At 46.8% G+C, this 25016-nt stretch overlaps 2 protein-coding genes across 5 annotated transcripts in view; both read left to right on the top strand.

Moving 5' to 3' along the window:
• The first annotated feature begins 3063 nt into the window (after positions 1–3063).
• Positions 3064–15220, top strand: LOC146423941 (dnaJ homolog subfamily C member 27). Its single transcript, XM_085044192.1, has 7 exons — positions 3064–3150; positions 4985–5067; positions 7200–7269; positions 7938–8102; positions 9540–9662; positions 12202–12362; positions 14897–15220. The coding sequence occupies exons 1-7, from the start codon at positions 3064–3066 to the stop codon at positions 15027–15029; spliced, it is 822 nt and encodes a 273-aa protein (XP_084900318.1). The 3' UTR covers positions 15030–15220.
• Positions 15221–20626: 5406 nt separating this feature from the next.
• LOC146423940 (adenylate cyclase type 3-like) overlaps positions 20627–25016 on the top strand; it is a 34065-nt gene continuing 29675 nt past the window's right edge. For 2 of the 4 annotated variants that reach the window (XM_085044188.1, XM_085044187.1), the window contains exon 1: positions 20630–22252. In XM_085044188.1, the coding sequence (XP_084900314.1) occupies positions 20726–22252 (1527 nt within the window). In that variant the 5' untranslated portion in view covers positions 20630–20725. Of the gene's footprint in view, positions 22253–25016 lie in introns of all 4 variants that reach the window. The other 2 variants (XM_085044190.1, XM_085044189.1) reach the window with 2 other exon arrangements.

Below are 25016 nucleotides of genomic sequence, written 5' to 3'. Positions count from 1 at the left end.
ATTCTCTGCCCGAAAATCCTGGAAATTATCCCAAAAATCCCGGGAATTACCCCAAAAATTCCAATTTCTGGCCAAGGGCAGGGAGATCCTTGCTGGAGTGCCGAGATTCCCAGGGAAGCTCCTCGATCCCGAAATTCCTTCCCAGGATGGATCCAACCTCAGGCTGGGAGAGCTGGGAATGGAGGGAATTCCCTGGGAAAGGGGAGATTGCTCGGGATTTGGGAAGGAATTCCCGGCTGGGCTGGAATTCCCGGATATTCCTGGATCCCTGGGAATTCCCAGGATGGATTTGGGGTTGTGGGAATTGTCGGGGTTGGAATGGGGTTTATGGGATTGAAGGTCATTCCCGCCTGAAGCATTCCGAGATTCCATGGTTTTGGAGAGGATTTTATTGGGATCCGAGGAGGAAATCCGGATATTGTGGACATGGAGGGGATGTGGGATAAGGGATTGGGATAAGGGAATGGGATTGGGGAATGGGATTGGAATTGGGATTGGGATAAGGGATTGGGATAAGGGAATGGGATAAGGGATTGGGATAAGGGAATGGGATTGGGATTGGGACAAGGGAATGGGATTGGGATTGGGATAAGGGAATGGGATTGGGATTGGGATTGGGATTGGGATAAGGGATTGGGATTGGGATTGGGATAAGGGAATGGGATAAGGGATTGGGATAAGGGAATGGGATTGGGATTGGGACAAGGGAATGGGATTGGGATTGGGATAAGGGAATGGGATTGGGATTGGGATAAGGGATTGGGATTGGGATTGGGATAAGGGAATGGGATAAGGGATTGGGATAAGGGAATGGGATTGGGATTGGGATAAGGGATTGGGATTGGGATTGGGATAAGGGAATGGGATAAGGGATTGGGATAAGGGAATGGGATTGGGATTGGGACAAGGGAATGGGATTGGGATTGGGATAAGGGAATGGGATTGGGATTGGGACAAGGGAATGGGATTGGGATTGGGATAAGGGATTGGGATTGGGATAAGGGAATGGGATAAGGGATTGGGATTGGAATAAGGGATTGGGATAAGGGATTGGGATAAGGGAATGGGATTGGGATTGGGATTGGGGAATGGGATTGGGATAGGGGAATGGGATTGGGATTGGGATTGGGATAAGGGAATGGGATAAGGTATTGGGATTGGAATAAGGGATTGGGATTGGGATAAGGGCATGGGATAAGGTATTGGGATTGGGATAAAGGAATGGGATAAAGGATTGGGATTGGGACAAGGGAATGGGATTGGGATTGGGATAAGAGATAAAGGAATGGGATAAGGGATTGGGATTGGGATTGGGATTGGGATTGGGACAAGGGAATGGGATTGGGAATGGGATAAGGTATTGGGATTGGGATAAAAGAATGGGATAAGGGAATGGGATAAGAGATTGGGATAATGGATTTGGGATAAGGGATTGGGATTGGGATAAGGGAATGGGATATGGGATCGGGATAAGGGATGAGGGACACAGGACAGGGGAAAGGGGACAGGGAAAAGGGATTTGGGATTAGGGAATTGGATAGGGGACAAGGACAGGGACAGGGATAAGGGATTGGGATAAGGGAATGGGATTGGCACAGGAAATGGGATTGGGATAAGGGACAAGGATTGGAATAAGGGAATAGGACAGAGATTTGGGATTAGGGGATGGGAACAGGCGACAAGGACAGGGACAGGGATTGGGATAATGGAACAGGACTGGAATAAGGGAACGGGATGGGGACAAGGACAAGGGACAGGGATAATGGATTTGGGATAAGGGATTTGGGAAATGGGATTGGATAAGGGAATGGGATAAGGGATTTGGGGACAAGGACAGGGGACAAGGACAAGGGACAGGGATAAGGGATAAAGGAACAGGACTGGAATAAGGGAATGGGACAGGGATTTGGGATTAGGAGATGGGGCAGGGGACAGGGACAGGGATTTGGGATCAGGGCACGGGGCAGGGGACAGGGACAGGGACAGGGATTTGGGATCAGGGCATGGGGCAGGGGACAGGGACAGGGCTAACGGGATGGGATAAGGGACAAGAGACAGGAGATGGGGACAAGGGACAGGGGATAAAGGATTAGGGACTGGAGATGGGGACAGGGAGAAGGGACAAGGGATTAATGGGAGGGGACAGGTAGAAGGGACAAGGGACAGGGGGAAAGGGACAGGGAGAAGGGACAGGGACAGGAAAAGGGGACAGGGACAGAGACAAGGACAGGGATAAAGGATAAGGGACAGGTGACAAGTGACAAAGGACAGAAAATGGGACAGGGAGAGGGGACAGGGGATAAGTGACAAGGGACAGGGACAACAGACAGGGGATAAGGGACAGGGGACAGGGATAAGGGACAAAGGGATAAGGGACAAGGAACAGGGATTAGGGATAAGGGATAAGGGACAAGGGACAGGGGACAGGGGACAGAGATAAGGGACAGGGGACAAGGATTAGGGACAAGGGACAGGGACAGGGATAAAAGATAAAGGACAGGGGAGAGAGACAAGGAATAAGGGACAGGTGACAAGTGACAAAGGACAGAAGGTGGGACACGGTCCAGGGGACAGGGACAAGGACAGGGGACAGGGGACAGGAATAAGGGACAGGGGATAAGGACAGGGGACAAGGGACAAGGGACAGGGACAAGGCACAAAGGCCAGGGAGTGGCCCAAGGCACAGGAAGCGCACAGCGCCAGGAAAAAAGGGAACAGAGAGAGCAAAAAGGAACCAAAAACAGGAACTCAAAAGGGGAACAAGAGCAGCTGACAGTGACAGTGACAATAACAGTGACAATGACACTGACACGTGACCCTCGCTCGTGGCGCCCCCTGGCGGAGCATCCGCGCCGCCCAAATCTCGCGAGATCTCGCGCTCTGCCTTCACCGCCCCTCCAATCTCGCGAGACTTCGCGCGGGGCGGGCGGGCTGAGGCGGAAGCGCCGCTTTCTCTCCTCTCTCCCTCTCTCTCTCCGTTCCTCCCTTCACTCTCCGTTCGCCCAACCGGTACCGGAGCCACCGGAGCCGCCATCGCCCCCGGGCCGGGCCCGCCCCGCCGCCATGGAGGCCAACGCGGCCAAGCGGAAGGAGCCGCGCAAGGCGCTGAGGGTGAAAGTCATCTCCATGGGCAACGCCGAGGTGGGGAAGGTAAGCCGCTGCGATTGGCTGGGAGGAGTGAGTGACGGCTGACTCGGCCAATCGGGAGAGAGGGAGGGCGGGCGCTGCGCGGTGATTGGTCGGTTGGACTGGGCTGGGGTGTTGGAGTGATTGACAGGTGAGGGGCGGGTTGATTGACAGGTGAGGGGGCGGGGTTTGCGGGGAAAGCGGTGTTGTGATTGGCTGTGGGGAAGGGGGCGTGGCTTAGCGCGGCTGTAGGGCAAAACTGCAGCTGGGAATTGTTGGGAATTTGTTGGGAATTCTTAGGAAATCCTGGGAATTTCTGGGAATTGGGAATTGCCGGGAATTCCTGGGAACTGTTGGGAATTTCTGGGAAATTTTGGGAATTTGTTGGGAATTCCCAGGAATTCTTGGGAACTGCTGGGAATTGCTGGGAACTGTTGGGAATTCCCAGGAATTGCTGGGAATTGTTGAAAATTTCTGGAAATTTCTGGGAATTCCCGGGAATTCCTGAGAATTGCTGGGAATTGTTGGGAGTTCCTGGGAATTGTTGAGAATTCCCGTGAATTTTTGGGAATTCCCAGGAACTGTTGGGAATTGCTGGGAATTGTTGGGCATTTTTGGGAATTCCTGGGAATTGTTGGGAATTCCTGGGAACTGCTGGGAATTGCCAGGAATTTGTTGGGAATTTGTTGGGAATTCCCAGGAATTGTTGAGAATTCCTGGGAATTTGTTGGGAATTTCTGGGAATTTTTTTGGACTTTCTGGGAATTGTTAGGAAATCCTGGGAATTGTTGAGAATTGCTGGGAACTGTCGGGAATTTTTTGGGAATTGCCGGGAATTTGTTGGGAATTTCTGAGAATTCCTGGGAATTGTTGGGAATTTCTGGGAATTTTTTTTTACTTTCCGGGAATTGTTAGGAAATCCTGGGAATTTGTTGGGAATTGCTGGGAACTGTCGGGAACTGTTGGGAATTGCTGGGAAATCCTGGGATATCCTTGGAATTGTTGAGAATTCCCAGGAATTTGTTGGGAATTGCTGGGAATTGCTGGGAACTGTTGGGAATTCCCAGGAATTGTTGGAAATTCCTGGGAACTTGTTGGGAATTGTTGGGAATTTCTTGGAATTCCTGGGAATTGTTGGGAATTTGTGGGAACTGTTGGGAATTGCTGGGAACTGTTGAGAATTCCTGGGAATTTCTGGGAATTTGTTGGGAATTGGGAATTTGTTGGGAATTCCTGGGAATTTTTGGGAATTGGTTGGGAATTGTCGGGAATTGCTGGGAATTTCTGGGAACTGTTGGGAATTGCTGGGAAATCCTGGGAATTGTTGAGAATTCCCAGGAACTGTTGGGAATTGCTGGGAACTGTTGGGAATTCCCGGGAATTACAGGGAATTCCCGGGATTTGTTGGGAATTTTTTGGGAATTCCCGGGAATTTGTTGGGAATTCCCGGGAATTGTTTGGGAATTCCCGGGAATTTTTTGGGAATTGTTGGGAATTCCCGTGAATTGCTGGGAATTACTGGGAATTTTTTGGGAATTACTGGGAATTCCCGGGAATTGTTGGGAATTGCTGGGAACTGCCGGGAATTCCTGGGATTTGTTGGGCATTTGTTGGGAATTCCCGGGAATTTGTTGGGAATTGTTTGGAATTGGGAATTTTTTGGGAATTCCCTGGATTTGTTGGGAATTCTGGGAATTTGTTGGGAATTGGGAATTGTCTGGAATTTCTGGGATTTGTTGGGAATTTGTTGGGAATTCCCGGGAATTTTTTGGGACTTGTTTGGAATTGGGAATTTGTTGGGAATTCCCTGGATTTGTTGGGAATTCCCTGGAAAGCAGCACTGGCGGGTTTTCCGCAGAGCTGCATCATCAAGCGCTACTGCGAGAAGAGGTTCGTGTCCAAGTACCTGGCGACCATCGGGATCGACTACGGGGTCACCAAGTGAGGATATATGGGATATATGGGATAGATGGGATATATGGGATATATGGGATATATGGGATATGTGGGATATATGGGATATATGGGATATATGGGATATATGGGATATGTGGGATATATGGAATATATGGGATATATGGGATATGTGGGATATATGGGATATGTGGGATATATGGAATATATGGGATATATGGGATATATGGGATATATGGGATATATGGGATATGTGGGATATATGGGATATGTGGGATATGTGGGATATGTGGGATATATGGGATAATGGGATATATGGGATATATGGGATAGATGGGATATATGGGATATGTGGGATATATGGGATATATGGGATATGGGATATATGGGATATATGGGATATGTGGGATATATGGGATATATGGGATATGTGGGATATATGGGATATATGGGATATATGGGATATGGGATATATGGGATATATGGGATATGTGGGATATATGGGATATATGGGATATGTGGGATATATGGGATATATGGGATAGATGGGATAGATGGGATAGATGGGATAGATGGGATATATGGGATATATGGGATATATGGGATATATGGGATATGTGGGATATATGGGATATATGGGATATGTGGGATATATGGGATAGTGGGATATATGGGATAGATGGGATAGATGGGATATGGGATATATGGGATATGTGGGATAATGGGATAGATGGGATATATGGGATATATGGGATATATGGGATAGATGGGATATATGGGATAGATGGGATAGTGGGATATATGGGATAGATGGGATATATGGGATGTATGGGATATGTGGGATATGTGGGATATATGGGATATATGGGATAGTGGGATAATGGGAATGGGATAATGGGATAATGGGAATGGAGGGATTGGGATAATGGGGATGGGAATGGGGTAATGGGATAATGGGATAACACTGGGATAATGGGAGAATGGGAATGGGAATGGGATGGGAATGGGAATAATGGGGATAATGGGTATAATGGGATGAGAACGGGAATAGGGGGAATGGATTGGGATTGGGATGGAATGGGATGGGAATGGGATTGGATGGGATGGGAATGGGATAATGGGATGGGATGGGATGGGAAAAGAAATGGGATAATGGGATGGGAGTGGGAATGGATGGGAATGGGAATGGGATGGACATGCGAATGGGAATGGGATAATGGGATGGGAAGGGAATGGGAATATGATGGGAATGGAATTGGTATTGGGATGGGAATGGGGTTGAGATTGGGAATGGTGATTAGGGATGTGAATGGGATGGGAAGGGAAATGGAATGGGATAGAATGGGAAGGGAATGGGATGGGAATGGGATAATGGGAAAATGGGATAATGGGAATGGGAAGGGAATGGGATGGGAATGGAAATGGGAATGGGATAATGGGATGGGATGGGAAGGGGGATGGGATAATGGGATAATGCGATACTGGGATAATGGGGATGGGATGATGGAATAGGAATGGGATAATGGGATGGAATGGAATAGGAATGGGATGGAATGGTATTATGGGATGGGATAAGGGGATAAGGGAATAATGGGATGGGAGTGGGAATGGGAACGGGATGGGATGGGAATGGGGATGGGATAATGGGATAGTGGGATAATGGGATAATGGGATGGGAATGGGATGATGGAATAGGAATGGGATAATGGAATGGGAGTAGGATGGGAATGGAATGGGAATGGGATGGAATGGGATAATGGGATGGGACAATGGGATAATGGAATAAGGGGATAAGGGGATAATGGGATAAGGGGATAATGGGATAAGGGGATAATGGGATAATGGGATAATGGGATGGGAATGGATTGGGAATGGATGGAATGGGATAATGGGATGGAAATGAAAACAGAATAGAATGAAATGGGATAATGGAACAGCCTCAGGTGTTTCCAGGGCAGTCAGGTTTAGATTTCGGGAATCATTCCCACCTGGAAACCCTTTTCCAATGGAATCCCATCCCTGGAGAGGTTCAAATCCCTGTGGGGATCAGGGTGGGAATTCTCAGATCCCCTGCTTCCCGAGGGATTTCCTGGAATTCTCAGATCCCCTTCTTCCCGAGGGATTTCCCGGAATTCCCACATTCCCAACGTTTTTCCCAGGGTGCAGATCCGGGATCGGGAGATCAAGGTGAACATCTTCGACATGGCTGGACATCCCTTCTTCTACGAGGTACATCCCAAAATCCCGCCAGGAATTCCCAAAATTCCCCGGGAAAATCGGGAATCCTTTCCCGACCGTTTTCCCGCCTTGCTCCAACCTTTCCTTGGACATTCCCAAAAATCCAGGAGCACCTGGAGCTTCTCTGGGAATTCCATCCCAAAATCCCACCCCAACCTTCCCTTTCCATCCCAAAATCCCACCTCAATCTCCCTTTTCCCATCAGGAATTCCATCCCAAAATCCCATTTCAGTCTCCTTTTTCCCAGCAGGAATTCCATCCCAAAATCCCACCCCAATCTCCCTTTTCCCATCAGGAATTCCATCCCAAAATCCCACCTGAATCTCCCCTTTCCCATTGGGAATTCCATCCCAAAATCCCACCCCAATCTCCTGTTTCCATCCCAAAATCCCACCCCGATCTCCCCTTTCCATCCCAAAATCCCACCCCAACCTCCCCTTTCCCATCAGGAATTCCATCCCAAAATTCCAACTCAATCCCCTTTTCCCAGAGAGAATTCCATCCCAAAATCCCAGCGATTTTTCGGGATCTTAGCATGGACTTTTTTCGGATTTTTTTTTATTTTTCCGGATTTTTTGGTGTTTTTTCTCTTTTTCTCCCTTCCCAACCACCTCATCCCACAAATCCCAATTTTTCCCCCCGGAATTTTTCCGGAAAAGGTCCGGAACGAGTTCTACAAGGACACGCAGGGCGTGCTGCTGGTGTACGACGTGGGATCCAAGGAATCCTTCGACTCCCTGGATTCCTGGCTGGCCGAGATGAAGCAGGAGCTGGGACCTCACGGGAGCATGGAGAACGTCGTGTTCGTGGTGTGCGCCAACAAGGTGCGGATTCCCGGCGGGATTGGGATCTGGGAATGTCCTGGGAATTGGATTTGGGATTGTCATGGGAGTTGGATCTGGGAATGTTGGGATTATTTTGGGGGATTTGGATCTGGGGTTGTTGGGATGAAGCAGGAGCTGGGATGGGACCTCACGGCAGCATGGAGAACGTCGTGTTCGTGGTGTGCGCCAACAAGGTGGGCATTCCCGGCGGGATTCCCGGCAGGATCGGCCTGGGAATGGGTCTGGGAATGTTGGGATTGTCCTGGGAGTTGGATCTGGGAATGTTGGGATTATTTTGGGGGATTTGGATCTGGGATCATTGGGATGGAGCAGGAGCTGGGATGGGACCTCACGGGAACATGGAGAACGTCGTGTTCGTGGTGTGCGCCAACAAGGTGCGGATTCCCGGCGGGATTCGGGACGGGATCGGCCTGGGAATGGGTCTGGGATTGGATCTGGGATTGTCCTGGGAGTTGGATCTGGGAATGTTGGGATTATTTTGGGGGGTTTGGATCTGGGATCGTTGGGATGGAGCAGGAGCTGGGACCTCACGGCAGCATGGAGAACGTCGTGTTCGTGGTGTGCGCCAACAAGGTGCGGATTCCCGGCGGGATTCGGGACGGGATCGGCCTGGGATTGGGTCTGGGAATGTTGGGATTGTCCTGGGAATTGGATCTGGGAATGTTGGGATGAAGCAGGAGCTGGGACCTCACGGGAGCATGGAGAACGTCGTGTTCGTCGTGTGCGCCAACAAGGTGCGGATTCCCGGCGGGATTCCCGGCGGGATCGGCCTGGGATTGGGTCTGGGAATGGATCTGGGATTGTTGGGATTGAAAGGTTAGGAATTGGATTTGAAATTGAATTTGGGATTGTTGGGATTTTCCTGGGGGAGTTGGATTTGGGATTGTTGGGATTGTTCTGATTGTTGTGGGATCACTTCCATCCCCATTCCTATTCCCATTTTCCTGGATCACCTCCATCCCCATCCCCATTATCCATATTTTCCCGGGATCAGCTCCACCCCATTCCCATTATCCATATTTTTCCAGGATCACTTCCATCCCCATTCCCATTTTCCCCGTTTTTCGGGATCACCTCCGTCCCCATTCCTGTTTTCCCTGTTTTCTGGGATCATCTCCATCCCCATTCCCATTTCCCCTATTTTCCCAGGATCATCCCCATTTTCCCTATTTTCCCATTTTCCCAGGATCAGCTCCACCCCCATCCCCATTTTTTCGGGATCACCTCCATCCCCATTATCCATGTTTTCCCAGGATCAGCTCCACCCCAATTCCCATTTTCGCAAGATCACTTCCATTCCCGTTTTCCCCATTTTCCCAGGATCACCTCCATCCCCATTCCCATTTTCCCTGTTTTCCTGGGATCACCTCCATCCCCATCCCCATTTTCCCTGTTTTCCCTGTTTTTTGGGATCAGATCGACGCCGGGAAGCTGCGCGTGGTTGACGAGAGCGAGGGGCGGCTTTGGGCCGAGAGCCGCGGCTTCCTCTACTGGGAAACCTCCGCCCAGAGCGGGGAAGGGATCCAGGAGATGTTCCAGGTGGGAATTCCGGCTAGGAATTCCGGGAATTCTGGGAATGGGAATGGGAATTCTGGCCGGGAATTCCCTGGGATTTGGGATTTGGGAATGTGAGATGGATGAGAGTCAGGGATTTCTCTACTGGGAAACCTCAGCGCAGAGCAGGGAGGGAATGCAGGAGATGTTCCAGGTGGGAATTCAGGGAATTCCTGGAATTCTGGGAATGGGAATTCCCTGGGATTTGGGATTTGGGAATGTGAGATGGATGAGAGTCAGGGATTCCTCTACTGGGAAACCTCAGCGCAGAGCAGGGAGGGAATGCAGGAGATGTTCCAGGTGGGAATTCCAACCGGGAATTCCGGGAATTCTGACCGGGAATGTTGGGATTCCAGCGAGGGATGGGAGTGTGGAATGCTGGGAATTCTTTGGGAATTGGGAATGTGGGATGGATGAGAGTCAAAGATTCCTTTACTGGAATCCCCAGAGCAGGGAGGGAATGCAGGAGATGTTCCAGTTGGGAATTCCAGCCGAGAATTCTGGGAATGGGAATGGGAATTCTGGCCGGAAATTCCCTGGGATTTGGGATTTGGGAATGTGGGATGGATGAGAGTCAGGGATTCCTGTACTGGGAAACCTCATTGCAGAGCAGGGAGGGAATGCAGGAGATGTTCCAGGTGGGAATTCCAACCGGGAATTCCGGGAATTCTGACCGGGAATGTTGGGATTCCAGCAAGGGATGGGAGTGTGGAATGCTGGGAATTCTTTGGGAATTTGGGAATGTGGGATGGATGAGAGTGAAGGATTTCTCTACTGAGAAACCTCAGTGCAGAGCGGGGAGGGAATGCAGGAGATGTTCCAGGTGGGAATTCCGGGAATTCTGGGAATGGGAATTCCAGATGGGAATGGGGCTCCAGGAATTTTGGGATTATCCAGAGGGAATTGGATCTGGGATTGTTGGGATTTTCCTAGGGGAATTGGATCCAAGATTATTGGGATTGTTTCGGGAAAGGACTCGGAATTGGCTCCAGGAATTTTGGGATTTTCCCGAGGGAATGGGGATTCTGCAAGAATTTTGGGATTTTCCTGTGGGAATTGGATCTGGGATTGTTGGGATTTTCATGTGGGAATTAGATCCGGGAATTTTGTGATTATCCTGAGGGAATTGGCTCCAGGATCATTGAGATTTCCCCGGGACCATTGGGATTTTCCTGCAGGAATTGGCATTTTCCCAGGATCATTGGGATTTTCCCATGGGAATTGTCTCCAGGATTTTCAGGATTTTCCTGTGGGAATTGGCTGTGGTATTTTTGGGATTTTCCCGTGGGAATTGTCTCCAGGATTATTGGGATTTTCCCAGGATCACTGGGATTTTCCCATGGGAATCGGTTCCAGGATTTTCAGGATTTTCCCGCGGGAATTGGGATTTTCCCAAGATCATTGGGATTTTCCCGTAGGAATTGGCTCCAGGATTTTCAGGATTTTTCCATGGGAATTGACTGTGGGATTTTCAGGATTTTCCCGCGGGAATAGACTGAGATTTTCGGGATTTTCCCATGGGAATTGTCTGCAGGATTTTTGGGATTCTCCTGTGGGAATTGGCTCTGGGATTTTCAGTATTTTCCCATGGGAATTGGGATTTTCCCACAGGAATTGTCTCCGGGATTTCCGGAATCACCCAGAAAACACCAAAATCCCAATTCCAAATTCCAATTGGGAACATTATTCGGAATATTCCCGAATAATTCCCCCCACTCCTGGTGTTCCCAGACGTTCTACTCGGCCATCGTGGACCTGTGTGACAACGGCGGGAATTGTCTCCGGGATTTTTGGGATTTTCCCGCGGGAATTGGGATTTTTCCCATGATCACTGGGATTTTCCCGTGGGAATTGTCTGCAGGATTTTCAGGATTTTCCTGTGGGAATTGGCTCTGGGATTTTCAGGAATTTCCCACGGGAATTGGGATTTTCCCACAGGAATTGTCTGCAGGATTTTCAGGATCACCCAGAAAACCCCAAAACCCCAATTCCAAACTCCAATTGGGAACATTATTTGCAATATTCCCAAATAATTTTTCCCCCACTCCCGGTGCTCCCAGACGTTCTACTCGGCCATCGTTGATCTGTGTGACAACGGTGGGAATTGTCTCCGGGATTTTCGGGATCACCCAGAAAACCCCAAAATCCCAATCCCTCCAACATCCCCAAATCCCCCAAATCAGGAATATTCCCAAATAATTCTCTCCCCATTCCGATCCCTTCCCGGTCGGCGTTCCCAGCGCTCCCAGACGTTCTACTCGGCCATCGTGGACCTGTGTGACAACGGCGGGAATTGGCTCTGGGATTTTCAGGATTTTTCTGTGGGAATAGTCTCTGGGATTTTCAGGAATTTCTTGCGGGAATTGGGATGTTCCCGGGATTTTCAGGATTTTCCCGTGGGAATTCGCTCCACGATTTCCAGAATCACCCAGAAACCCCCAAATCCCAATCTCTCCAGCATCCCCAAATCCCCCAAATCAAGAATATTCCCAACTAATTCTTCCCCCACTCCCGGCGCTCCCAGACGTTCTACTCGGCCATCGTGGACCTGTGTGACAACGGCGGGAAGCGGCCGGCGGGCAGCGCCGCGGTCAGCTTCACGCGGGAACAGGCCGACGCCATCCGCCGGATCCGCGGCAGCAAGGACAGCTGGGACATGCTGGGCGTCAAACCCGGAGCCACCAGGTGATGTGGGATTGGGAATTTGGGAATTTGGGAATTTGGGAATGTGGGACATGCTGGGGGTCAAACCCGGAGCCACCAGGTGAGGGGCCAATGGGAAATTGGGAATTCCGCGGGAATTTGGGAATGTGGGGTTGGGAATGGGAATGAGGGATTGGGAAATATGGGATTGGAATGGGAAATGTGGGATTGGGAATGGGATTGGGATTGGGAATGTGGGATTGGGAATGTGGGACATGCTGGGCGTCAAACCCGGAGCCACCAGGTGGTGTGGGATTGGGAATTTGGGATTGGGAATGTGGGGTTGGGAATGTGGGACATGCTGGGGGTGAAGCCCGGAGCCACCAGGTGAGGAGCTGATGTGGGATTGGGAATTTGGGAATTTGGGAATGTGGGACATGCTGGGCGTCAAACCCGGAGCCGCCAGGTGATGTGGGATTGGGAATTCTGCGGGAATTTGGGAATGTGGGGTTGGGAATGGGAATGAGGGATTGGGGTGGGAAATGTGGGATTGGGAAATGGGAATGTGGGATTGGGAATGTGGGACTGGAATGGGAAATGTGGGATTGGAAATACGGGATTGGGAAATGTGGAAATGGGAATTTGGGATTGGGAAATGTCTGATTGGAATGGGAAATGTGGGATTGGGGATTGGGAATGTGGGATTGGGTTGGGGACATGCTGGGGGTCAAACCCGGAGCCACCAGGTGAGCCGAGAGGGAATTGGGAATTCTGCGGGAATTGGGAATGTGGGATTGGGGTGGGAATGTGGGATTGGGCAAAGTGGGATTGGGCAAAGTGGGATTGGGAATGTGGGATTGGAAATGTGGGATTGGGATTGGGAATGTGGGATTGGAAATGTGGGATTGGGATTGGGAATGTGGGATTGGAAATGTGGGATTGGGTTGGGGACATGCTGGGCATCAAACCCAGAGCCACCAGGTGAGCTGATGGGAAATTGGGGATTCTGTGGGATTATATTTAATTTAATTAACTAATTAATTATATTTAATTAACTTTCAGGGAGAAGGTGACGAAGGCGTACCGGTTTATTTTATATTTGATATAATTTAATTAATTTAATTAACTAATTAATTTAATTAATCCGCAGGGAGGAGGTGACGAAGGCGTACCGGTTTATTTAATTTAATTTAATTTTATTAATTAACTAATTAATTATATTTAATGAATTTCCCCGCAGGGAGGAGGTGACGAAGGCGTACCGGTTTATTTTATTTTATATTTTATATTTAATTTAATTAATTAACTAATTTAATTAATTTCCCCGCAGGGAGGAGGTGACGAAGGCGTACCTGTTTATTTTATTTTATATTTTATATTTGATTTAATTAATTAACTAATTTAATTAATTTCCCCGCAGGGAGGAGGTGACGAAGGCGTACCGGTTTATTTTATTTTATATTTTATATTTAATTTAATTAATTTAATTAACTAATTTAATTTCCCCGCAGGGAGGAGGTGACGAAGGCGTACCAGTTTATTTTATATTTTATATAATTTAATTAATTTAATTAACTAATTAATTTAATTAATCCCCAGGGAGGAGGTGACGAAGGCGTACCGGTTTATTTTATGTAATTTAATTTTATTAATTAACTAATTAAATTAATTAATTTCCCTGCAGGGAGGAGGTGACAAAGGCGTACCGGTTTATTTTATTTAATTTTATTAACTAATTAATTTTATTTAATGAATTTCCCTGCAGGGAGGAGGTGATGAAGGCGTACCGGTTTATTTTATATTTAATTTAATTTATTTAATTTATTAATTTAATTAATTTTATTTTATATATTTAGGGAGGAGGTGACGAAGGCGTACTGGTTTATTTTATTTAATTTAATTTTATTAATTAACTAATTAACTAATTTAATGAATTTCCCCGCAGGGAGGAGGTGACGAAGGCGTACCGGTTTATTTTATTTTATATTTTATATTTGATTTAATTAATTTAATTAACTAATTTTATTTAATTATTTTCAGGGAGGAGGTGACGAAGGCGTACCGGTTTATTTAATTTAATTTAATTTTATTAACTAATTAATTTTATTTAATTAATTATTCCCAGGGAGGAGGTGACGAAGGCGTACCGGTTTATTTAATTTAATTTAATTAATTAACTAATTAACTAATTTAATTATTCCTTGCAGGGAGGAGGTGACGAAGGTGTACCGGTTTATTTAATTTAATTTTATTTCATTAATTGTATTAATTAATTAGTTTTATTTAATTATTCCTTGCAGGGAGGAGGTGACGAAGGCGTACCGGTTTATTTTATGTAATTTAATTTTATTTCATTAATTGTATTAATTAATTAGTTTTATTTAATTATTTTCAGGGAGGAGGTGACGAAGGCGTACCGGTTTATTTAATTTAATTTTATTTTATTAATTAACTAATTAACTAATTTAATGAATTTCCCGCAGGGAGGAGGTGACGAAGGCGTACCGGTTTATTTTATATTTAATTTAATTTATTTTATTTTATTAATTTAATTAACTAATTTAATTTCTCCCCAGGGAGGAGGTGACGAAGGCGTACCGGCGGCTGGCGGTGCTGCTGCACCCTGACAAGTGCGTGGCTCCGGGCAGTGAGGATGCTTTCAAGGCCGTGGTGAACGCCAGAACCGCCCTGCTCAAGAACATCAAATAGGCAATTCCCGGGAAAACAGCCCCGGAATTCCCGAAATTCCCGGATTTTCCCGGATTTTCCTGGATTTTCCCGGATTTTCCTGGATTTTCCCAGATTTTCCTGGATTTTCCCGGATTTTCCTGGATTTTCCCAGATTTTCCCAGCCGTTCCCAACGATCTCACTGTGCTCCTTTGGTTGTTCTTCCCTTGGGATTGGAGAGCTGGGCTGAGGCGTTTCCAGAATTCCCAAAATTCCCAGAATTCCCAAAATTCCTGGATTTTCCCGGATTTTCCCAGATTTTCCCAGCCATTCCCAACGACCTCACTGTGCTCCTCTGGCTGTTCTTCCTTTGGGATTGGAGAGCTGGGCTGAAGCGTTCCCAGAATTCCCAGAATTCCTGAAATTCCCGGATTTTCCTGGATTTTCCTGGATTTTCCCGGATTTTCCCAGCCATTCCCAACAACCTCACTGTGCTCCTGTGGTTGTTCTTCCCTTGGGATTGGATGTGGATTGGGATGGGAAAGGGAGAGAGCGAGGCTGAGGCGTTCCTGGAATTCCCAAAATTCCTGGAATTCGTAAAATTCCCAAAATTCCCAAAATTCTCAGATTTTCCCAGCTGTTTCCAATTATCACCACTCTGCTCCTTTGGTTGTTCTTCCCTTGGGATTGGATGTGGATTGGGATGGGAGAGAGCGAGGCTGAGGCGTCCCTGGAATTCCCAAAATTCCCGGATTTCCCAAAATTCCCAAAATTCTTGGATTTTCCCGGATTTTCCCATATTTTCCCAGCCATTCCCAACAACCTCACTGTGCTCCTCTGGTTGTTCTTCCCTTGGGATTGGATGTGGATTGGGATGGGAAGGGAGTTCCCGGAATTCCCAAAATTCCCAAAATTCCTGGATTTTCCCATATTTTCCCAGCCATTCCCAACAACCTCACTGTGCTCCTTTGGTGGTTCTTCCCTTGGGATTGGATGAAGATTGGGATGAGAAGGGAGAGCAAGGCTGAAGTGTTCCCAGAATTCCCAAAATTCCCAGATTTTCCCGGATTTTCCCAGCCATTCCCAACAACCTCCCTGTGCTCCTCTGGTTGTTCTTCCCTTGGGATTGGATGTGGATTGGGATGGGAAAGAGGAGAGTGAGGCTGAGGCGTTCCTGGAATTCCCAAAATTCCCGGATTTCCACGGAATTCCCAGATTTCCATGGCATTCCCAGATTTTCAAGGGGTTATTCCCACTTTTCCTAGGAGTTGTTCCCGGTTTTCCATAACATTCCTGGTTTTCCAGGGCTCCTTCCCAGTTTTCCAAGGAGTCATTCCCAGTTTCCTGGTTGGTCATTCCCAGTTTTCCATGGAATTCCCAGATTTCTGTGGCATTCCCAGTTTTCCCAGGAGTCATTCCCAGTTTTCTGGGCAGTCATTCCCAGTTTTCCAGAGGATCATTCCCACTTTTCCCAGGGGTCATTCCAGGTTTTCCCTGAAAATTTCCCACAGAATTCCTCATTTTCTGTGGCATTCCTGGAAATCCGAGGGTCATTCCCAGTTTTCCGGGTGGTTTTCCATGGAATTCCCAGATTTCTGTGGCATTCCCGGTTTTCCAGAGGATTTTCCCAGTTTTTCCAGAGGATTTTCCCAGTTTTCCAGAGGATTTTCCCAGTTTTTCCAGGAGTCATTCCTGGTTTTCTGGGTGGTGATTCCCAGTTTTCCACGGAATTCCCAGATTTCTGTGGCATTCCCAGTTTTCCAGGGATCATTCCCAGTTTTCTGGAGGGTTTTTCCTGGTTTTCCAGGGTTTATTCCCAATTTTCCAGAGGATTATTCCCAGTTTTGGGATCAGGACTGGAAGTTTCTCCCGATCTGTGGGAATTGGGGAAATTCCCAAGATGGAATTCCAGGATTTTCCCAGCGAGCTGGGATGGATTTGGATTCCCGGGAAAAGCTTCGGAATTCCGGGAAAAAGCTTAAAAATTCCAGGAAAAAGCTTTGGAATTCCGGGAAAAGCTTCAAATTCTGGGAAAGAGCTTCAGAATTGTAGGGAAAAGCTTTGGAATTCTGGGAAAATTTTCAGAATTCCTGGGAAAAGATTTGGAATTCCAGGAAAAAGCTTCAGAATTCCAGGAAAATTTTCAAAATTCCCAGGAAAAGCTTTGGAATTCCAGGAAAAGCTTCAAAATTCTGTGAAAAAGCTTCAGAATTCCAGGAAAAAGCGTTGAAATTCCAGGAAAAAGCTTCAGAATTCTGGGAAAATTTTCAGAATTCCAGGAAAAGCTTCAGAATTTCTGGGAAAAAGCTTCAGAATTCCAGGAAAAGCTTTGGAATTGCAGGAAAAACCTTCAGAATTCCGGGAAAAGCCTCAAAATTCTGTGAAAAAGCTTCGGAATTCTGGGAAAATTTTCAGAATTCCCAGGAAAAGCTTCAGAATTCCAGGAAAAGCTTTGGAATTCTGGGAAAAGCTTTGGAATTCCGGGAAAAGCTTAAAAATTCCAGGAAAAAGTTTCGGAATTCCAGGAGAAGCTTCAGAATTCCAGGAAAAATTTTGGAATTTCCAGGAAAAGCTGCAGCCCTGAGGGAATTTCTGGATATTTCTGGAATTTCTGGATATTTCTGGAATTATTTATGGATATTTCTGGAATTATTTCTGGATATTTCTGGAATTATTGATGGATATTTCTGGAATTATTGATGGAACTATTTATGGAATTATTTATGGAATTATTTATGGAATTTTTTCCCTTCTCCAATCGTTTCCTTTCCCTTTCCCAATCCAGGAAATATTCCCAACTCTCATCCCGCCGGGAATGTGGGATTTTTCCCAAAATTTTTAGGGATTTTTCCCAAAATTTTTAGGGATTTTTCCCAAATTTTTGGGGATTTTCCCTAAATTTTTGGGGATTTTCCCAAAATTTTTTGGGATTTTCCCAAATTTTGGGGGATTTTTCCCAAAATTCGGGGGATTTTCCCACCTTTTCCATGGATTTTGTTTTCCCCCTTGGAATAGGAATGAATCCCAAATTCCTCTTTTTCCCTTTCCGGCAACATCCAGAGATTGGAAATCCTGGAAAATTCCAGGAAAATTCCAGGAAAATCCATGGAAATCCCAGAAAATTCTGGGAAAATCCTGGAAAATCTTGGAAAATCCAGGAAAATCCATGGAAATCCAGGAAAATTCTGGGAAAATCGCAGGGAAATCCTGGAAAATCTTGGAAAATCCTGGGAAATCCAAGAAAATCCATGGAAATCCTGGAAAATTCTGGGAAAATCCCAGGAAAATCCATGGAAATTCAGGAAAATCCAGGAAAATCCGGGAAAATCCATGGAAAATCCAGGGAAATCCAGGATCTTTGGGCTCTTCCCAAGATTTCTGGGAAGTGAGGATAAAACGGGATAAAATTCCAGTTGGGAATTTCCTCCTTTCCAAGGTGGAAATATTCCCAAATATTGACGTTTTTCCACTTTTTCCATCTGGAAAATTCCGCTGGAATTGGAGCTGAAATTCCTGGTTTTCCCCAATCCTGGAATTCCCTGGAATTCTCCCAGCATTCCCAGCACAGAAAACTCCTTAAATCCCTTTTTTTCCAGTTTTTTTTTTGTTTGTTTTTCCAGGTTTTTTCCGTTTTTTTGTTTGTTTCAGGTTTTGTTTTCCAGGTTTTTTTGTTTCCAGGGTTTTCAGTTTTTTTGTTTCCAGGTTTTTGTTTCCAGGTTTTGGTTTTCAGGTTTTTGGTTTTCAGGTTTTGGTTTTCAGGTTTTTTGTTTTCAGTTTTGTTTTTCAGTTTTGTTTGTTTTTCAGGTTTGGTTTTCAGGTTTGGGTTTTTTCAGGTTTTTGTTTTTTCAGGTTTTTTGGGGTTCAGGTTTTTTTCTCCCCCAGTTTTTTTTTGTTTTTCTGGTTTTTCCCAGTTTTGTTTTTCAGTTTTTTTTTCAGGTTTTTCAGGTTTTTTTTTTTCCAGTGGTTTTTTTTTTGTTTTTTCCAGGTTTTTTTTTCCAGTTTTTTTTGGTTTTTTCCTGTTTTTTTTTTATTTTTCCACAGAGGAATGACAACAATCCCACTGCAGAATTCCCTCCATCCCAAAATTCCAAACCCAAAACGCTTCCCGGGATTTTCCCATTCCCGAATTCCCAAATTCCCTGAATCCCAACCCAATTTTCCCATAATTTTGGGATATTTTTCCCGTTTTTTTCCATGGATTCTCCAGGATTTCCCCAAATCCCGGCGGGTTTTGTACAATAAATCCCCTTCGGAAAACAGGGAATTCTGGGTGGATTTCCTTCCCTTTTTCCCGGGAAATTCCGCGGGAACGGCGGCGGTTGGGATTTTTTGGGATTGGGGGAAAAATCCTGGGAATTCCCGCCGGGATCGGATCGGCCGGAAATCCGGGAATTCCTCAGGATCCCAAATCCCAGATTTTTTGTGGGAAAAGTGACTTTTCCAGGGAGAAATCCGCGACGGTAAAACTCTGGAATTTTCCCTCCTGGAATTCCGGGATTTCCCGGGAAGATTCCAGGATTTCTGTGAGGCGTGAAGGTGAAATTCCAAGGAAAAATCCTTTCCTGGGGTTGGGAATTGTGAAGAATTCCTTGGAAAAGCAGCTCCGAGTTGGATATCTGGGAATGTGGGAATTGTGGGAATGGGATGGGATTGAAATCCATGGATCCCGAATTATTCCGGAATTTTGGGATCGAGGAGATTGGGAATAAATCCGGAGGGATTTTGATGGAATTCTGAGCCTGAAAATCCCGGGAATTATCGTGAAAATTCCGGGAATTTCCCCAAAAATTCCCAAGGAAAACTCGAAGGAAATTATGGAACTGGGAGGGAACTGGTGAGATGAACTCCTGGGAATTCTCGACCCTAAAATCCTGGGAATTATCCCAGAAATATCCGGGAATTATCCCAAAAAATTCCAGGAATTATCCCAAAAATTTCCTTGGGAAAGCTCAGCATTCCCAGGTCACCCTGTGACTTTTTTTTGGGATATTCCCAATTCTGAATTTATGGAAAAAAATGGGAAAAGTATTTTTTGGATATTCCCGGAAATGGGAAAAATAATTTTGGGATATTCCTGAAAATGGGAAAAATAATTTTGGGATCTTCCTGAAAAAATGGGAAAAATAATTTCGGGATATTCCCAGAAATGGGAAAGATAATTTTGGGATGTTCCTGAAAATGGGAAAAATAATTTTGGGATCTTCCTGAAAAAATGAGAAAAATATTTTTGGGATGTTCCCAGCTCCAATTGATGGAAGGAAATGGGAAAAATAATTTTGGGATGTTCCTGAAAAAATTCCCAGGAGAAATAATTTTGGAATGTTCCTGGAAATGGAGAAAACATTTTTGGGATGTGTCTGAAAAAATGGGAAAAATAATTTTGCAATCTTGCTGAAGAAATGGGAAAAATAATTTTGGGATATTCCTGGAAATGGGAAAAATAATTTTGGGATATTCCTGAAAATATGGGAAAAATATTTTTGGGATATTCCTGAAAATATGGGGGAAATAATTTTGGGATCTCCCTGAAAAAATGGGAGAAATAATTTTGGAATGTTCCTGGAAATGGAGAAAATATTTTTGGGATGTGTCTGAAAAAATGGGAAAAATAATTTTGGGATCTTCCTGAAAATGGGAAAAATATTTTTGCAATCTTCCTGAAAAAATGGGAAAAATAATTTTGGGATATTCCTGGAAATTGAGAAAATAATTTTGGGATGTTCCCAGCTCCCAGTTGATGGCAAAGGGCAGGGAGATCCTTGCTGGAGTGCCGAGATTCCCAGGGAAGCTCCTCGATCCCGAAATTCCTTCCCAGGATGGATCCAACCTCAGGCTGGGAGAGCTGGGAATGGAGGGAATTCCCTGGGAAAGGGGAGATTGCTTGGGATTTGGGAAGGAATTCCCGGCTGGGCTGGAATTCCCGGATATTCCTGGATCCCTGGGAATTCCCAGGATGGATTTGGATCCTCCTGGGATAGCGGGAAGTGTCCGGTTGGAATGGGATAAACTCCTGGAATTCCAGCATTCCCGCATTCCCATGGATCCGGATGAGGATGAGGAAGACGATGAGGAATTCCCAAATTCCATCAGGAATCTCCGCCGCTTCCCAATTTTTTTCTTCTCCCCCCACATTCCCGGCAGCGCGGCGGTTCCGGGAGGAGGAGGAGGAGGAGCCATTCCCGGGAAATTCCCTTCCCGCTCTCCCTCCTCCCATCCCGACCTTTTCCACGGGAATTCCCGGCGGGAAGAGGATGCTCGGGGCGGGAAGCGCCGCCGGGCTCAGGATCGCATCCCCGAATCCCATTCGGAATTCCCGAATCCCGCCGGGAAAAAGGCATCTCGGGAAGGAGGAGCGGGCAGGCATCGCGACATCTCCCAGCCGAGCCGGGAAAGCTGGGAAAGCGCCGGGAAAAGCCGCCGGGAAGGAGGCGGGAAGCGGCCGGGAAGCAGCCTGGACTCCCTGCCCAACCCGCAATCCTCCATCCCGCCGTTCTCCCGGGATCCCGCCGGCCGGAAAAACGGGAATGCGGCGCGGCGGGACGGGCTGAGCATCCCCGCGGGAAAAGCCGCTCCCGGCAGGATGCCGCGGAACCGCGCCTTCTCCGAGCCCGAGTTCTCCGCCGAGTACTCCGCCGACTATTCCGCCAGCTTCCCCTCGGATCCCGAGCGCGCCGGGATCCGCCAGTCCCGGGAATCTCCGGCGCGCCGCCGCTCGGGGCTCTGCCCGTGCCTGCCGCGCTCCCGCCGCTTCTCCTTCGCCCCCGAGTCGCTGGAAAAACTCTACCAGACCTATTTCCGCCGCCAGCGCCACGAGACGCTGCCCGTGCTGGTGGCTTTCGCCGCGCTGTTCGATTGCTACGTGCTGGGGATGTGCGCTCCCGGCTTTTCCCGGCTGGAGAAGCTGCCGCTGGCGCTGGCGGCGCTGGCCGGGCTGGCGGCGAACGGCTCGCTGTTCTTCCTGCTGAAATCGCGGCTGCTCCCCGAGCGGCTGGCCCGGAAATTCCTGCCGTGCGTGCTGTGGGCGCTGATCGTGGCGCAGCTCTGGGGGTACCTGGGGTTGGAGTTTCGGGCTTTTCCCGAGGCGGTGGACACGGTGGGGTGGCAGGCGTTCTTCGCCTTCGCCTTCTTCCTGACGCTGCCGCTGCGCCTGGCCAGGATCCTGCTGCTGACCGCCGCGGCCTGCGCCATCCACACCGTGGTGCTGGGCATCGCCATCGGGCAGAGGCGACACGAGCCGATGGAGCCAGCCGTGCTGGCCAGGCAGGTGCGGGAATAGCGGGAATGGAGTGGGAATCATCTGGGAATGGTGTGGGAATCATCTGGGAATGGAGCGGGAATTTTGGGAAGTGATGGGGAGCAGCTGCAGGTGAAGTTTCCATGAGTTATTCATGAGTTATTCACGTGTTATCAATGAGTTAGCCACAGGTTATCAATGAGTGATCTGTGAGTTATCCGTGGGTTATCCATGGATTATCCTTGAGTTATCAATGTGTTATCAGTGGGTTATCAATGAGTTATCCATGGGTTATCAATGTGTGATCCATGGGTTATTTATGAGTTATCAAAGAGTTATTCCTGGGTTATTAATGTGTGATCCATGGTTTATCAATGACTGATCCATGAGTGATCCATGGGTTATCAATGAGTGATCCATGGCTTATTGATGAGTTATCAATGTATTATCCATGGGTTATCAATGTGAGATCCATGTGTTATAAATGAGTGATCTATGAGTGATTCATACATTATCAATGAGTGATTCATGGGTTATCAATGAGTGATCCATGAGTTATCTGTGGGTTATCAATAAGTGATCCATGGATTATTTATGAGTTATCAATGTGTGATCCATGGGTTATCAATAAGTGATCCATGAGTGATTTATGAGTTATCCGTGGGTTATCAAAGATTTATCCATGGGTTAATAATGTGTGATCCATGGTTTATCAATGAGTGATCCACGGGTTATCAATGAGCCATCTATAAGTTATCAATGGGTTATCCCTGGGTTATCAATGAGTTATCCCTGGGTTATCAATGAGTGATCAATGGCCAGGCTCCTGCTGCTCAGGTCCTGTGCCATCCACACCGTGGTGCTGGGCATCGCCATCGGCCAGAGGCGACACGAGCCAATGGAGCCAGCCGTGCTGGCCAGGCAGGTGCGGGAATGGTCTGGGAATGCAGTGGGAATGATCTGGGAATAGCGGGAATGCAGCGGGAATAGAGTGGGAATAGAGTGGGAATGCAGTGGGAATGATCTGGGAATGGCAGGGAGTGATGGGGAGCAGCTGTGGTTGAAGTTTCCATGAGTTATCTGTGAGTTATTCATGAGTTATCCACAGGTTATCCTTGAGTTATCAATGAGTGATCCATGGGTTATCAATGACTGATCCATGAGTGATCCATGGGTTATTGATGAGTGATCAATGAGTTATCCATGGGTTATCTATGAGTTACTTGTGGATCATCAATAAGTGATCAATGGGTAATTTATGAGTTATCAATGTGTTATCCATGGGTTATCAATGAATGATCCATGAGTGATCCATGGGTTATCAATGAGGGATCTATAAGTTATCAATGGGTTATCCCTGGGTTATCAATGAGTGATCAATGGCCAGGATCCACACCGTGGTGCTGGGCATCGCCATCGGGCAGAGGCGACACGAGCCAATGGAGCCAGCCGTGCTGGCCAGGCAGGTGCGGGAATAGCGGGAATTCAGCGGGAATGGAGTGGGAATGATATGGGAATGGAGTGGGAATTTTGGGAAGTGATGGGGAGTGACTGTGGTTGAAGTTTCCATGAGTTATCCATGAGTTATTCATACGTTATCAGTGAGTTAGCCGCAGGTTATCAATGAGTGATCTGTGAGTTATCCATGGGTTATCCATGGGTTATCCTTGAGTTATCAATGTGTTATCAGTGGGTTATCAATGAGTTATCCATGGGTTATCAATGTGTGATCCATGAGTGATTTATGAGTTATCAAAGAGTTATCCATGGGTTATTAATATGTGATCCATGGTTTATCAATGACTGATCCATGAGTGATCCGTGGGTTATCAATGAGTGATCCATGGCTTATTGATGAGTTATCAATGTATTATCCATGGGTTATCAATAAGTGATCCATGAGTTATAAATGAGTGATCTATGAGTGATTCATACATTATCAATGAGTGATTCATGGGTTATCAATGAGTGATCCATGAGTTATCTGTGGGTTATCAATGAGTGATCTATGAGTAATCCATGGGTTATCAATGAGTGATCCATGGGTTATCAATGAGTGATCCATGGGTTATCAGTGAGTGATCCATAAGTTATCAATGGGTTATCCCTGGGTTATCAATGAGTGATCAATGGCCAGGATCCTGCTGCTCACGCCCTGCGCTATCCACACCGTGGTGCTGGGCATCGCCATCGGCCAGAGGCGACACGAGCCAATGGAGCCAGCCCTGCTGGCCAGGCAGGTGCGGGAATAGCGGGAATGGAGTGGGAATGATCTGGGAATGGAGTGGGAATGGTGAGGGAATTTTGGGAAGTGATGGGGAGCGACTGGGGTTGAAGTTTCCATGAGTTATTCATGAGTTATTCATGCGTTATCAGTGAGTTAGCCACAGGTTGTCAATGTGTTATCAATGGGTTATCAATGAGTGATCCATGAGTGATCCATGGGTTATCTGTGAGTTATCCATGTGTTGTTAATGTGTGATCCATGGGTTATCAATGACTGATCCATGAGTGATCCATGGGTTATTGATGAGTTATCAATGAGTTATCAGTGGGTTATCTATGAATTATCCGTGGATCATCAATAAGTGATCCATGGGTTATTTATGAGTTATCCATGTGTGATCCATGGGTTATCAATGAGTGATCCATGGGTTATTTATGAGTTATCCATGGGTTATCAAAGATTTATCCATGGGTTAATAATGTGTGATCCATGGTTTATCAATGAGTGATCCACGGGTTATCAATGAGCCATCTATAAGTTATCAATGGGTTATCCCTGGGTTATCAA

Source organism: Lichenostomus cassidix, unplaced genomic scaffold (assembly GCF_008360975.1).
Source record: "Lichenostomus cassidix isolate B80296 unplaced genomic scaffold, HeHo_3.0 HiC_scaffold_529, whole genome shotgun sequence".
Classification (NCBI taxonomy): domain Eukaryota; kingdom Metazoa; phylum Chordata; class Aves; order Passeriformes; family Meliphagidae; genus Lichenostomus; species Lichenostomus cassidix.
The sequence above is the reverse complement of the archived record's forward strand: the minus strand, read 5'-3'. Positions and strand labels throughout refer to the sequence as shown.

Excerpts from the sequence above, each read along its gene's own strand:
- LOC146423941 (XM_085044192.1), top strand. The coding sequence starts at position 3,064 with ATGGAGGCCAACGCGGCCAAGCGGAAGGAGCCGCGCAAGGCGCTGAGG. Across the intron at positions 3,151-4,984 it reads GCAACGCCGAGGTGGGGAAG|AGCTGCATCATCAAGCGCTA; the intron begins GTAAGCCGCTGC and ends GGTTTTCCGCAG. Across the intron at positions 8,103-9,539 it reads TCGTGGTGTGCGCCAACAAG|ATCGACGCCGGGAAGCTGCG; the intron begins GTGCGGATTCCC and ends TTTTGGGATCAG.